This window comes from Sinocyclocheilus rhinocerous, unplaced genomic scaffold, assembly GCF_001515625.1.
Source record: "Sinocyclocheilus rhinocerous isolate Xijiao unplaced genomic scaffold, SAMN03320098_v1.1 scaffold616, whole genome shotgun sequence".
Classification (NCBI taxonomy): domain Eukaryota; kingdom Metazoa; phylum Chordata; class Actinopteri; order Cypriniformes; family Cyprinidae; genus Sinocyclocheilus; species Sinocyclocheilus rhinocerous.
The window spans coordinates 793,793-809,485 of NW_015631496.1; the positions used below are offsets into that span (position 1 = coordinate 793,793).

General features: G+C 35.9%; 3 protein-coding genes across 4 annotated transcripts; 2 read left to right on the top strand and 1 right to left on the bottom strand.

The window, feature by feature from the left end:
- Positions 1 to 45: 45 nt before the first annotated feature.
- Positions 46 to 6,336, top strand: tnfaip8l2b (tumor necrosis factor, alpha-induced protein 8-like 2b). Its single transcript, XM_016554514.1, has 3 exons — positions 46 to 261; positions 4,503 to 4,822; positions 5,666 to 6,336. Exons 1-3 carry the CDS (start codon positions 246 to 248, stop codon positions 5,906 to 5,908), a joined length of 579 nt encoding a protein of 192 aa, XP_016410000.1. The 5' UTR covers positions 46 to 245; the 3' UTR covers positions 5,909 to 6,336.
- Positions 6,337 to 6,912: 576 nt separating this feature from the next.
- Positions 6,913 to 11,336, bottom strand: lysmd1 (LysM, putative peptidoglycan-binding, domain containing 1). The gene is made up of 4 exons (XM_016554521.1): positions 11,234 to 11,336; positions 10,636 to 10,836; positions 10,019 to 10,323; positions 6,913 to 8,122 (listed from the first exon to the last, which is right to left on the bottom strand). Exons 2-4 carry the CDS (start codon positions 10,813 to 10,815, stop codon positions 7,975 to 7,977), a joined length of 633 nt encoding a protein of 210 aa, XP_016410007.1. The 5' UTR covers positions 10,816 to 10,836; positions 11,234 to 11,336; the 3' UTR covers positions 6,913 to 7,974.
- LOC107741746 (sodium channel modifier 1-like) lies at positions 10,557 to 14,864 on the top strand. 2 transcript variants are annotated; one of them, XM_016554520.1, is made up of 8 exons: positions 10,557 to 10,598; positions 11,851 to 11,921; positions 12,015 to 12,103; positions 12,188 to 12,282; positions 12,674 to 12,774; positions 12,922 to 13,049; positions 13,144 to 13,267; positions 14,452 to 14,864. In XM_016554520.1, the coding sequence occupies exons 2-8, from the start codon at positions 11,908 to 11,910 to the stop codon at positions 14,561 to 14,563; spliced, it is 663 nt and encodes a 220-aa protein (XP_016410006.1). In that variant the 5' UTR covers positions 10,557 to 10,598; positions 11,851 to 11,907; the 3' UTR covers positions 14,564 to 14,864. The 2 variants fall into 2 exon arrangements, with proteins under 2 accessions (XP_016410006.1, XP_016410004.1); XM_016554518.1 differs by lacking the exon at positions 10,557 to 10,598 and adding an exon at positions 11,619 to 11,757.
- Positions 14,865 to 15,693: the final 829 nt, after the last annotated feature.

Below are 15,693 nucleotides of genomic sequence, written 5' to 3' on the forward strand. Positions count from 1 at the left end.
AGAGAGAGAGAGAGAGAGAGAGAGAGAGAGAGCACACTCAGGGGTGTGTCTTATACATTTAGTTCCTCAAGGAAGTACAAGTCAAATTATCTTGTTACAGTGGTGTGAGCACAAGACCGAGTTTGTAGAGGAGTTTTCTTTGATTTCACCTGAGGAGATTATTTCATCACTCGCGCGCTGGATTTCAACCACCTAATCTGAGCGCAGAGGGAGGACAAAGCATTTGAACAGAAGAGGGAGAGTGAATGAGAGAAAGGCCAGGTGAGTTTGTCTTGGTCTTGACCTCTGCCCTCTCCTCCATCATCTCAGAGAGCGCTGTGATCATGTACACATGAGATGATGTTACTTTAGTGGATTAAACTCATAGCAATCTCTTCCAGGTGTTGTTAATAGATACAAGTATGTCAGGATTCTGTTTTAACAGCAAGAGAAACTTTAATTTTACAGTTCTGTTTTGGTTAAAAGTGTATGCTAAGGAAATCTGGAGGTTTGTAGTGAATAATGTCAAATTGAAACTTGTTTTTCTGTTCAACCACTCCCATGTTAAACATCTAAAACACACTGAGATGTTCCATCCGGTGGACCTTTTATAAACAAAACAATGTCCAGTCTTCCTTTATAAGCCAGCAACATGAAGAAAACACACCTTCTACTGAAATAAAGGGTCATATTCAGGGTCAACAGTGTCCTAACCTCTGTGAACTCAGGCTATGGATAGTTTGTGAGCTTTATTGTAGCAGCATGTGTCAGGAGAATTTAGCTGTTGTGGGTTTAACTGAAAAGTTGGGGTAAAAGCTGTGCCAATACCCCAGAGTTTCACTTCCTCTATGATCAGATATTAAAAACAACTCAGGCTGAGTGAAAGAGTCACACACATTCATATGAGTGCTAACTCTACAATGAAAATGCCAGTAAATAAACAGTGAAGAAAAAAACAGACAGTATTGGGTAATGAGGAGATTTTGCACAATACGTGACATCATCACATGCTCAAATCTCACTGTTCAGGTGCTGTGGGGAGATACTGAAGAGGAAACACATGGCACACTGAGAACAAGCACCAAACGCACGTTTTTACACGTATGTCTGTGTAGACGGGCGTAGGAATGATTTAAAACTTGGGCGGACACATTAAGGCATGATTCTTTAATGATTTTCTTCAAGTAATGATGACTAAAAGCCTGTTATTAGAGAATACCAGGTTGAAAAGACCAGCATGTTATGGATGCTGGCCTATGGGGTTTGGTGCCCTATCAGGCTTCTTAACTAGCTTAACCAGCTGGTCTACCTCAGTCAACAAGCTGAATTAGAAATTCTTTTTTTTTTTCATCACCATAAACCAGCTTGCAAATTCGTGGGTGTCTAAGATAGTCTAGGTATCTAAGACTATCTAAAATAGTTTAACACCAGTAAATCTGGATTAAGCAGGAGCTTTTTTTTCAGCAGGGCTGTCTTTATCTTCGTCTATCACTTTAATTTAGCCTAGAGCCATTCAGAAACAAACTGCTCCCACTCACACACTTCAAACCAGTACTTTCCACACTCTAATTTTTTATATATTTATCGTAAAATTGACCCTTCTGAATAAAAAACCCCAAACAGTGGGCTGCCGAATCCTGTGCAACTCAGATTCAGATTTTGACATGTCTCTTCTGTGCTGTCACTCGGGCTTGTGCTGTGAGTTGCTGCTTTGTAATGACAGGGTGACTATACTGTGGTCTTTAGGATGGAGGAACAACATGATTCCTCACATCCTGTAAATCCCCTGGGCTTTACACACATGTGAACACACACACACACACACACACACACACATAGAGAGAGCCTCAGGCTCTGTGCTGAAGTCATCTGAGGAATGCTAAATATTTACCTTGTCTGTGACAAACCTTTCAATCAGGAGAGTGGATACAGATGGCCATTTTAGTTGATTCTAAGTGAAGAGGTATAAAATTAATGAATTTGCTTGACCTTAGTTTGCCTCAGATGTTTGAAAACTAAAAGTCAATCGTAATCAAATTAAGATAAAGTTGCTCATATCTCATCTTGTCAGGTATGAATGAGATCAGTATGGGACTTAAAAAATCAACGAGCACAACAATTTGTCTTTTTATTAAATTAAAAATAACATTTATTTATTAAATAATATTATTTAATAAATTGTATTAAATAATGCATTTTAATCAAACAATATTAACATTTAAAATGATTAATATTAATTAAAATTATGAATATATATTTTTATTAAATAATGTATTTTAAAAACTAAAATGTACTTACTTTTTAAAGAAAATATTAACTATTTCCATTATTATTTAAATATTTTATTAAATAAAATGGATCATATTAACTCTATACCTAACGCACATGATTGACTGTACACGCATGTGGTTTCTTATTAAAAAATAAATAATATTATATATTATATTTGAGTATGTATTGAGATACTGAAAAAACTGAAAAGAAAACCCTAAAAAAATGAATTATCAAGCCCAGTATAAGCCTGATCTGATCAGAAGTTTAAGAACAGATTTTTTAAAGTCCAGAGTAGAACCAACTTCCAAACAAATGTCATATTTATTTTCTAAAAAAAGAAATAAAGTTGCATCTAAATAGCCACATAGGGAAACATTATCAGATCGGTTTTGCTTTAATTAGATTAATTAGAGTAAATGAGAAGTAGTGAGTGTTAAACCGTAGGATTATGTTGCTTTCACAGCTCAGCTTAAGTGTACAACATGCTGATTTGTTCAAATGAGTATTTATATAGTTGTTTTGATGTTCCATGTCGCAGAACGTAAAGTAATGGCTGTTCTAATGCACTCAGTGCTTCTAATTAAATAGAGTTCATTAGGAAATGAAACTCTAACTGCATTAAAATTTAATCAGGTTGGTTCGCCATAAACAGAATTGGATTTAAAAAGCAAAACACAGCTGATGGCGGCACTGAGACATGACGTCAATTTTTACATGTCTTGATTCATTTAAAAGAACACAGTGCAGGTCATTTGCACGTTAATATACTTTGCATTTATTGCATTTATTACAGAATCACTGCGCAGATGAGTACATCCGTAATCTATGATGTAGTACAGGATTTTTAATAAACGCTGCACAAAAACATCATCACCAATGACAAGAACATCTAATGAAGGAAATATGCAAGACCTCAAAAATGGCAAAAAATACACTGAAGAAATTTCTAAGCACATAGATGCCTGTATCATGATACAGTCTTCAGATTCATGTAGGAACTTGTGAGTACTATGCAGTGAGTCTTTCTCTCATACATGTCTTTGCACGTTCTCCTGACTATACGATCTGTGAAGCAATGCTAAACTATGCTGTATTGGACATCAGAGACTACAGCCTAAATGCATAAAGGATGTGCATGCAAATGATAGTTCAACTAATATTATTGCATTTTATTATACCACACACACACACACACACACAAAACAAATCTAAATTCAAAGGAATAGTTCACCCAAAGATTACTTAACATTTACTCACCCTCAGGCTATTAAAGTTGTAAAGTTTGTTTCTTTATCGGAACAGATTTGGAGAAATTTAGTATTACATCACTTGCTAATCAATGAATTAAAAAGTTCTAAAGCACAAAGTTCTGTGTTTGTAAGAAACAAATCCATCAAAACATTTTTAACTTTAAAACATTGCTTCTGGCTAAAATCTGAGTTCTCTATATTGCTTTCTCCAGTGAAAAAGTTGCCTTGTCTGAATTAGGAGAGAAATATGCTCAGACCAAACAATGTTTACAAGCGAAAACAGTCCAAAACAAATATGACAGTGGATTTATTTTGTGCGCAGACAAGGCTTTTTACTTTCCAAAACATTAATTGAAGGATTGGAGTTGTGTGGATTACTGTGATGTTTTTATCAGTTGCTTGAACTCTCATTCTGACGGCACCCATTCACTGCAGAGAATCCGTTGATGAGCAAGTGATGTAATGCAAAATTTCTCCAAATCTATACGATGAAGAAACAAACTTGCATTATACATATGATGACACATCATCTTGAGAACAATTAGTGTTGTTTATGAGATGTGTGGGCAATGATGAGGTCCTAAATGGCATGAGCTTTCCCCTGATGAACAACATGTTAAAGTAAGACTGTAAGGGGACTTCCCTATGGTGGGAGTTCTCCCAGCGCTGACAGTCTTAACAATACACAACCAGAAATAAAATACAGGGGGAAATGCACAGTTAGTCATAAGAATATTTCATAAACATAACGTGATAAATCATATGCATATGCCATTTTAAATGACATATTTTTAGACTATTTCATGAATTAATCTTTATTATGCTAGTATCGTAAATAAAACATCTAATTGGTATTTCATATATTTATATTATATACTTATAATGAGTGGTTACTAAAAGTTACTGTTTATATATACACCAAGTTAAAACACACTGAAGTAACAAACCAAAAATATCAGCATCTTGAATTACTGTTAATCTCTCCTCTTTCTTTTTAAGACATGGAGACGTTCAGCTCCAAGGACATGGCGCTCAAGGCCCAGAAAAAGATCCTGAGCCAAATGGCCACCAAGTCTGTAGTGCAGATGTTCATCGATGATACCAGCAGCGAGATTCTAGATGAGCTTTACCGTGTGTCAAAAGAGTACACTGGGAACCGCTCAGAGTCCCAGAAAGTGGTGAAGGACCTCATTAAAGTGGTGGTGAAGATAGCTGTCCTTTTCAGGCACAATCGATTCAATGAGGAGGAGCTAAAGCTGGCCCAGAATTTCCAAAAGAAATTGCATCAGGGAGCCATGACAGCCATCAGCTTCCACGAGGTACACAACACACGCATCTAACACCTTTAAGCAGTATATTCTGAATTGATGCTCTCTGTTTCATGAAAATCAGGCAAGGTTGATTTATTACATTTTGAACTATGGGGATATTTGTGACACTGCATAAGGTAAAGGCAGCTTTATCAAGTTTTGACAGTGTGCTGCTTAACAGATTTACCAAGAAAAATATTTAATATTTTATTATCAAAACAAAACAAAAAGTTAGTGACCTCTGACTGTATATTGTTAACCTACTTTGACCACTGAGAACATCTGTGAAATTACTAAAGTAAAGTAAAATAATAAAATAAAATAAAAAATTGGGGGAAAAAAAAACATTTTGAACATTTTTTTTTTTTTTTTGCCATTTTCAGTCATGTCTTCTGGCACAGTAAGAATATTCATAAAATGTAAAAAAATTATAAAATAAATAAAAATATAATGGAGAAATTGCACAAAAACTTTTTTTGCCCATTTTTTGTCACATTATTTAAAATATTTCTTCCATTTGTTTTATTAATATAAATGTAATTATTTCTAATTGTTTTATTTTTATTGTTATTGTTTAATTAACAAATGTCGTAATCTAAGTATTTTTTTAAGGATTTACAGGTGCATCTCAATAAATTAGAATGTCGTGGAAAAGTTCATTTATGGATTTATGTAAGCATTTCTTTGACACTTTGATACTTTTCCTTTACAAAATCACAATCTGTTTGTTATTTGTCAATTGAGCATTGCATCCAACTTTCAACAAAGCAAGTGATGTGGTCCTAAATACAGCCTTATTCGTAACCAGATTTGTACCTTATCCCAACAAAAGTCTCTTCTTTCCCTTTACAGGTAGATTTCACATTTGACAAAGCGGTTATGTCAGCGATCCTGAAAGAAAGTAGGGACATGCTTCTGAAGCTTGTAAACACTCACCTCACACCAAAATCCCACGGACGCATCAACCACGTCTTCAACCATTACGCTGACCCTGAGCTCCTCACCCAGCTTTACAACCCATCCGGGCCTCTCAAACCCCACCTCACCAAAATCTGCAACGGGCTTAACAAACTGCTGGAGGACGGGACGTTATGAGGACGGCGAAGCACTGAAAGACTTTTACAGGACTGGCATGGAGGACCACTCGTTATCTCAGACTGCATACAATGTAACCAAAGAGGCAGAAAGTGACTGACCGAAAGCATCGCACTTCAATTCAACCTTTGAAATAGTGTTGCTGGGCTGTTTTTAATGAATATTAGCTCAATCAGTGGCCTGATATTGTTAACACAGCCACTGTTACTGCCAGAGCGAGCTCAGATCAAATATAAAAATATAATCGGAACATTTTTTTTAAGCTCTGGGACTCCCACTGCGTTGGATAGCAGTTTTCTAGACTACTTATTTTTCAATAATGATGTTTAAACCACTGGGGTTCAGCTACTCAGCTGTAAATTAGAGCACATTGTATTGTTCAGAACTCTTAATATTTTTTGAGCTGATTATTTACCTCCCAGGACAACGAAATAACAAGAAGCAGAAAAACACAAACACATTTACTAAGGCATTCTATTTACACTGCCATCTAGTGTTACCCTGTGATTATGGCTATGATACAAATCTAAGCTTGGCACTACACAGTCAACAACTATATTTTGACATGAACAGCCCTGAGGGGAATCTGCTGTTCTAAAAGGGAACAACCACTAAATAAATATTTCCTTACAGCCCTTATGTAATTTGCTTACAGTGTTGAAACACACTAATGTTCAAAAGTTTGGGATCAGTAAGATTTGTTTTTAATACTTTCAGTAAGGGCATGTTAAATTGATCAGTGACAAACAAATATATATTTATAATGTTTCAAAAGATTTATATTTCAAATAAATGCTGTTCTGTTAAGTTTTGTGTTAAAAATCCTGAAAAAATGTATCATGGTTTCCATAAAAATATAAGGTTTTCAATGTTGATATTAATACGAAATGTTACTCGAGCACTAAATCAGCTTATTAGAATGATTTCTGAAAAATCATGCGACACTGAAGACTGCTGAAAATTCTGATTTGTCATCACAGGAATTAATTACATTTTAAAATATATTAAAATAGAAAACATTTTTTTTAATTTGTAATATTACACAATATTACTGTTTTTACTGTAAGCCATGTTTTTGCATTGGGCTAATTTGACATAGCATTTTATGTCTATAAATAATTTGTATTTATTACAAAAGCAAAAAGATTATATTTTGTCGTCTGGAGAACTTTCATATTCATAATACACACCCTAATGCTTTGTATGAACATGCAATTCATTTATTCCAGGTTAGAAATGCACATGATTAAAGGAATATATTAGTGCAATTCAGTTGTGCCGAACACAATACATGTTTTAGTTACATGTTGCAACTTAGTTCATCTTTTGTTACTCTTTGCCACTGATTATCACTCAAGATTTCAAAGTTAAAAGACCAAGATCTGTAAGGGTTTATGGCATTTAATTTGTGCATTTTATGCTGCATTCATATCACTGATGCAAAACACGAACCAGTCCAGGAAACGAGACTTCTTTATCGAAGGCTTTATCATGTTTTGGTAACCACAAAGGCCATTAGACACTTTAGCACAATGTAAACCAAACAGAAAAACACCAAACCAAGCATGTGACTGCAGTGCAAAACCATGCATTGTGTTCACCAGCTTGACAGGTCACTATCTGAAAGATGTCCAGTTGCACATTCCCAAAGCATATACTTTTCAGTTTTCTAAAACTATAAAAGTATTTCTAGCAAGTATTTGTGAGGTAGTATTAAAATCAATATTAATTAGCAAGTGCTAGATTCCTAATTAGTTCTTCCATTTAAATGCAGTCATCTATGTCACACGCAAAACTGTCTGTCATTACTTTGGTTATGCTCATATCAGATACAGCAGAATTATAATTCACATTATTGCCTTACTTTTAGGCATCAAGCTACAGTGCTTTTACAGTGCTAATATGTGTCTAAAGCTGGAAGTAGTTTTATGAAAAAAACTATTGCAAATCACACCAGCAATCTCCACATTATTAAGGCATGAAACCCAATTAAGGAGCCCTCTAAAACAATCAACTTGTACAAATAACACAGAAAACAGTCAGAGGAGTCCTAATAAATGCCTACATCAGAGCTGGAAGATCTCATCCTCCCTATCCCTCAAATTCCTGGTCCGTCTGGTGATTGTAATGGGAACTGCTCCCAAAATGGCCTGCTGGGAGGATGCTGTGTCAGACGTCAGATTGCTGTGATGGAGTTGCTCCATAGATGAAAACCTTTAAATGCAAAGTGAATGTTTTAAGTGATTTCATTACTAGACAAGTTATGCTATAAGAATGAAAATGAGCTTTTGTAATTGATACTGATACTTTGTCAGTTTTTCTACTTTAAAATGTCATGTTTAATTCAATGTGTAACTTGCCATTTCTTTGTAAATATTTGTAAGATTTATTAGCAATTTCTGTTTATAAATTGCTTCAATTAAAGGGGCATTCACACCAAGAACGATAACTATAAAACAGCGGTATCCAAGGGACAGATTCGATGTTGTGGACACATCTGGGGGCCGGACACTATATATAATATTTGAGACTAACATTTGAGACCAGTGGCACCAGCAATATTAATAATATTACATGTTTTGTCTCTTGGACAGTAGCTTGAGTTGATGGTAGCAGTAGCTTGAGTTGGGATGCAGATTTAGTAATTTTTTTTTTATTAACACAATCCGTAACATCTGTATTTAATTATGTTAAATATAAATATTCTTACTGAGGTAGAACTCTAATCTCATTAAAGGGGTCATGAACTGTCTTTGTTTTTATTTGGCACTGTTCTCTGAGGTCCACTTATAATGTTATCAAGATTTTTACATCAAAAAACATAATTTAGAAGTAATAAGCTATTTTCTGTCCTGTTTTGACCCCCTCATCAGAACGCTCTGTTTGAATAGGCGTGGCGGATTGTAGACTCGGAAGTAAACGCCCACTGCTATGATTGGCTAACAGTTGTGTAAGTTTGACAGCGTACATTCCTCATAGATGGAAGCTGCTGTGATTTAGGTCAAAAACGCATAACTCAATACATATCAAACAATCTGTAATAACAGACAAAGCAAAAGTGACCATGTAATAAAAACAGTTACACTTTGTGTGCTGCGACATTACTGTCAGATCCAATATATTCAGCACAGCATCGTCTTTTAGTTTCAATCTTTTTGAAAATCCCATGTCGAATTGTGCCTTGTTTGTAAACAAATCCGCTGTGAACAAAGGACGAATTCTTGCTGACACAGTCTGGATCTTCATTAAAAATAAAGTTCATCCCCTCTTTCCTAACGTTGGGAGCAGAAGGAAGGCACAGCAAAGACTATCTTTTCACAACTTGGCACTGCACAGAGTCTTCTTGTCTTCAGAGCCATCTTTATCATTTGGCTTCTGTGTAGACCTGCGTTCGCCTCTCTCTTTATTTACACTACATGCGCAAATCGGTGGGCGGGGCTAAACAGACAGAGATGTAGAAACAGGTGTTGATCTTCTTCTGCGGAGGCGGTGTTTACCGACATTATTACATCATAGAGTGGTACATTCCAAAGCCTGTCATTTTGGCAGACTAGCTTCAATATAAGCTGTTTTTAGACTAACAAGAAAGTTTTGAGTTCTGAAACTTACAGGATATTTTGTAGTACACGGACCTCTTATATGTCAAAAGATCAAGGCAATTTTGTTTTCTCAGTTCATGACCCCTTTAAAATTAACATTTGGTCTTCCACAGTATCATACACTTAGATCATGATAACCACAGGTAAAACCACATATAGCACCACCATGGAAAGAATGCCAAAGCTGTTTCATCTGGCATTAAATTAGTTTAACTCCCCATGACATTTGTGCATTTGTGCTCTTTTCAATTTAGGACTAACTATTTCTAAATCTTTGTAGTACCGTCCTTGGTGTGAATGGGCCTTAAACACTACACAATTTTTTTTTTTCAGTGTAATGAATCAGCTGATGTTCACTGTAACCTCTCCCGAATCATATGACTCATGGTTCTTCCATTGAACTGAAACTTGCTAAACAACTCAGCTGACAGCAAACAAAACGACTGCAATAAATGAACTCTAATACCCTAACAATAATGACAGCAGTCATAATTTCATTCTGACAACTTACTGTTTCTCTCCCTCCTTGCAGGTCTTCACAGCTGCTTGTTTGGACTGACTGATCAAGCTGTCCATCTTTTTCAGGTATTCCACTGGTGACAGATCAGCATTAGCTTCGCATCTAGAGTCTGTTTGGCTTTTGGGGATCTCATTAGAAATCTCAGTGTGTATTTGTGTTGGACTTGTCTCGTCCTCGGTCAATTCCACTCCATTTGTGAAAGACACAGACTCTGTCAGCACGGGGATGAAGAGGGACTCCTTCAGGAATATTGAATCATTTGTGTACAGTCTGTTTGCCCTTTTGATTTGCTCCATCTGTAAAGACAGAAAAAGAAGTTGAACGTACATTATGTAATAATTAAGTAATTACCTCCAACTAAAGGTTTAAAACAGGGCTGTCCAAACTCGGTCCTGGAGGGTCGGTGTCCTGCAGAGTTTAGCTCCAACCCTAATTAAACACACCTGAACCAGCTAATCAAGCTCTTACTAGGCATAGAAACTTCCAGTCAGGTGTGTTGAGGCAAGTTGGAGCTAAACTCTGCAGAACACCGGCCCTCCAGGACCGAGTTTGGACAGCCCTGGTTTAAAAGGTCAAATTCCTCAAATACCTGCTTTCTGTTTACTTACAGACACGCCATATTTCAGTGATAGTCCTTGCAAGGTCTCACCGGGCTGGACCTTATGCTCAATTCGTCTTTGTCTAACGGGTGATAATGAAGAGGACACCAGGCTGCCGTAGGACCGGGTTCGCTGGCCGCGTAGGAGGCCGTGAGTCCCGGCCAGTGAGGCTGAGTGATCCGCAGACATGACCTGAGCTCCAGCGTTTATCTAATAATGATTTAAGATGAACTTCAGCTGACCTTCTGCGGCTGCTGAACGCATGACGGCAGGACTAAACATAACAGCTTGTTATGAGACAAATTAACGGGAGAAATAAAGTCTGCAGCAAAAAGCAAACAATCTCTGATTTAATAATCACGCTCTTAGAATAATCTGCTCAGCGAACGACATTACGAACCGAAATAAACGTTTTAACGCTATTTAACCAGTAGATAAATCACACTGTGAGAAATAATAATTCGGTCCTACGCAGACACACTGAGGTTTTTAAAATGTTTAACTTGTTAACTGCTCGAACATCGCTAAAATAACAGTGGCGCCCCAAAAATGAACAATTCAGATATGAAATAATATATCAACCATATAAATAGTGGAGAAATATTACCGGTGCCCTTTACATTTTAAGTTCAGACAGTCTTAAAACTTATTTGTCCCAAGACCAAGATTAGCTTAGCCTCTGTTGCCATGGTGTCAGCTAAGTTAATGTAAGATCCGCCCATGTCCGACTCATTTCAGAATCGATTCGTTCGGACAATGAATTGGTTAAAAATTATTCATCAGTTCTTTTACGTCATTATGTGTTTTCTGCGGGGTTTACATGCCTTGAACACGAATAAAGCTTATTTCAAGACGAAAATTACAACAACAAAAAAGAGAGATAAAAAGAGTGGTTTAGCTTTAAATGGATCAGTCCGATCGTCAGACTCGATTCGTTCATGAATCAGACATCACTACCCATAATTCCAGAGACCAAAACAGGAAGAAAGGGATGTCTTTAGTAAGCTGCTAATCGGTGAGAGTGAAATAAGAAATTAGTTGCGTTAATACCTGAAAGAATAAGACTGCAGGCGGCCAAACATGTCTTTCAAAAGGGAGGGTGATGATCAAAGTCAGCTAAATGTACTGAAGGTATAATGAAACAGCAAGCAGACTGTGTTATTTGTACACATGCACCAGTCCCTTTTCCCTTTTCTCACTGTTTTTCTCTCGTTCTCTTACAAGAAACGACGCGTTGCAGATCTTTTGTCTAACTTCATCCCAGATGATGAAGCTACTCTGATGAAAAACGGAAGGTGATTATTTAATTCCTGGTTGTTTGGATTGCAGATGAAGTCAGTGTCTGACCCATTCCCATTCACTAAGGAATGTGTTATCCCCCACTGTAGATACAGCTGCCTTGTGTGTTCTCACCGTCCTGTGTTTGACACTGTTGATATGCTCATGGTGCACAGGAAGGGAAAGCGACACCTTGAAGGTGAGATTCTACCTATGCATTTACTCAGCATCTCTATAAACCAGCATTCAGTTTTTAAGTCCTCTTTGGTCTATTAATTTGTAGGAATGAAATGGTTCTACGGCACAAAGAATCAGCTTAAACATGAAATAGATAAAAGGCGACATCAAGATTATGTTAAAGCAGAAGATGAGCGACAGGTAACTGGATTAATTTTCTTCAACCAGTTTATTAATCAGTAAAATTCAAAAGTCCATCTAACTTTTTTCATTACACCATTTTATCAACATATCATATTATTATTTATATAACAATGAAAGTGAAAATTTCGAATTATCTTTAAATTGTAAATTATTTGACCAAAAAAGTGCAGCATCTTAAATATTTCTTCTTCATTTTACATCATAATTACATCTCTTACATAATCATAATATTTCTTTATTTTAATATTTTCTAATTTTATATTGCAAGGATTTAAATCAGATTTTTAGTGTGCTCTCACACTTTAAGACCTCACAGTACATACATATATAATAAGGTCATATTATTTTTATTACATTATTACAAAATTACATTGTCACTTGTTCCCAGGAACCCTCCAGTTCAGCTCCTCTTCTGAGTCAAACACGTAAAATTACCCATCATGCCCTACTCAGAACTGCTCCTTACAGTAGCTGCCACAGAAAGGCCAGGTAATGTCTGTTAGCTGAACCATCTACTGTCTCATGTCTGAATTTTTTTATAAAGTCCTCACTAGGCTGTTTGTGTCTTTTTAGTTTCATTGATTAATTATTTTTATTTTTTGCACTTTTATTTTATCTATTTCTACATTCATAAAGTGAACGATTGGAATCGTCAGGATGTGGCCAAGAAGACAGACAAGATCAAATCAACAATATCAACTCATCAACTCATTTGTCCATTAGGACAGGAAGTATTGACTCCATATCAACAAGTAGCACAACGGGTACAACAAATATCTATTTATTTGAAGGCAGTAGACATTTTGTGCTTATATTCTTTTAATCTTCCATGTGCATTGTGTTAATTGTCATTTGTAGTGCATCAGGGACAGACTCAAGGGAAAGAAGAGACAAAGAAGGGGAAGAAGGGATCCAGCACTAAGTGTGAGCCTATAACAGAGCAGAGATGCAAAGAACTGGAACACTACCTCAAATTAAAAAGGTATGACAACACTTGACACAGTGACTCACATTTATCTCACAGTCTGACTATAGAACTGATGCTAACATCCAAATCGGTATTAAACGAATAGTTCACCCAAAAATGAGCATTTGCTGAAAATGACTTGCCCTCTCAGGCCATCCAAGTTGATGAGATTTGGAGAAATTCAGCATTACATCACTTGCTTACAAATGGTTACCCTGCAGTGAATGGGTGCCGTCAGAATGAGAGTCCAAACAGCTGATAAGAAAACATCACAATAATCCATAAGTAATCCACACGACTCCATCTTGTGAAGTGAAAAGCTGTACGTTTGTAAGTAACAAATTAATCAGTAAGACATCTTTAACGAGAGAGAGATATGCACAGATCAAGCACCATTTACAAGCGGAAACAGTCCGAAACAGTTTTAAACTATATGTCTATGGATTTTGATGTGAGAGAACAACAGTGGATAGACTTTTTCACTGGTGGATGTGTTATTGTTTATCATGGACTCGTATTGTGGCCAGAAGCAGTAGTTTAAATTTGTGCTGTCAAACGATTAATCGCGATTAATCGCATCCAAAATGAAAGTTTTTGTTTACATAATATATACTATACTGTGTATATTTATTATGTATATATATATATATAAATACAAACACATCCATGTAAATATTTAAGAAAAATATGTAATGTTTATATATTAAATATATTTATATATAATATATAATATTTAAGAATATAAATATATAAATGTATATACATGTAAATATTTTCAAAATATATACTGTATGTGTGTGTATTTTTATATACATAATAAATATACACATTACACATACATATATTATGTAAACAAAAACTTTCATTTTGGATGCGATTAATCATTTGTCAGCACTAGTTTAAATTGAAAACGCCTTAGTGATGAATTTGTTTCTTCAGAATCTCTTATTCTGATGGCACCCATTCACTGCAGAGCATCCACTGGTAAGCAAGTGATCTAATGCTAAATTTCTCCAAATCTGTTTTCGGTGAACAACAAACTCATCTATATCTTGGATGACCTGAGGGTGTGTACTATTCATTTAAAACGAAAAGATCTCATCTGCAGCAGCCATATAGTAATCATTAAATAACTGTGTGCTTCTCATAGATTCTCTCTCAATCTATTTTACTCCTTTTTTCTCACTTGTCTGTTCCAGTTCGGGATGGCTGCAGGACAGAAGTGGTAAATGGGTTAAAGATGAGAATGTTGAGTTTGACTCGGATGAAGAAGAACCGGATCAGTTACCTCCTAGCAGTGAATCTTCATAGCAGACTCGATACTGTTCAGCAACTGCCAAAAATGCTTCAGGATGCATTTAAACTGAACTGCATATGAGATGATGATATTGTCTCGATAGGCACAACTCTCATATGACATCTTTTACGTCCATGCCTCTGTGACCTACTTTATATACAATAAGGTCGAAACTTCAAGACATTCTTTCTGGAAAAGAGTTTGCAAATTGTATTAGTACTATGTACTAGCCATCTTGTTGAAACAGTTTCTGAACTAACAATGTCATATTTCTATGTGAATAAAGTGAGGAGGTTGTGACCTCATTGTGTTGAATCACGTGGAATATTTTCACTAATATCTTTATCATTTTACTTTTAATGTCAGAATGTTGGTTGTATGATGAAAGAGGTCCAAATCTGTTCCAAATAGAGAACGGAATGTGGAAGGCTGCTTCATTCTGTAGATCCTTTGCCAAATGCCATTTGTTTTTCACATTCTGAAGCAGGCCTGTAAAGTTTAGACAGCCACCAAAATCAAAACCCCATATTAACTTATACGCCTGAAGTCACATCTGTAAAATAAAAAATAAAAGCTCTATGTATATATTTGTCTTTAAAAACGGCAATAATGGTAGTTAAGAGGTGACTCTTGAGAATCTTCATAGGTTATCATCTGTTCCAAAGGGGAGCATAAATCTCCTCGAGGAAGGTGGTATATTTGGAGCTTTGTAACTCAAACCCATGAGACTGGGTTTCATGACTGGGTGGTTTGCAAGTAAAAATAGGTTAGTGGAGGGGAGCAGGAAACCCAGCCATGGGATATTGAATAGTTCCATTTGTTTTGTTCCTCTGGGTTTGGGTCATCATATAATCAAAGTTATGACATGAATCATACGTTATTTTATCTCAGTCCTCTATTAATTCAATAATGAATCAATTAAATCTAACCTAAACTGTTACAGAGTCCAGATCTACAAATGATAATGAAGCTGTTTTGTACTGTAAGTCTGCTGAGAGCATCTGCTTTGAAATTACAGTATTTACACTACTGTTAAAAAATACGAGGCCGGTAAGACTTTTTCAAAGTTGCTGAAAGAAGTCCTCAGCAAAGCTGTATTTATTTGATTAAGAAATACAGTAAAAATGGTAATATTGTGAAGCTT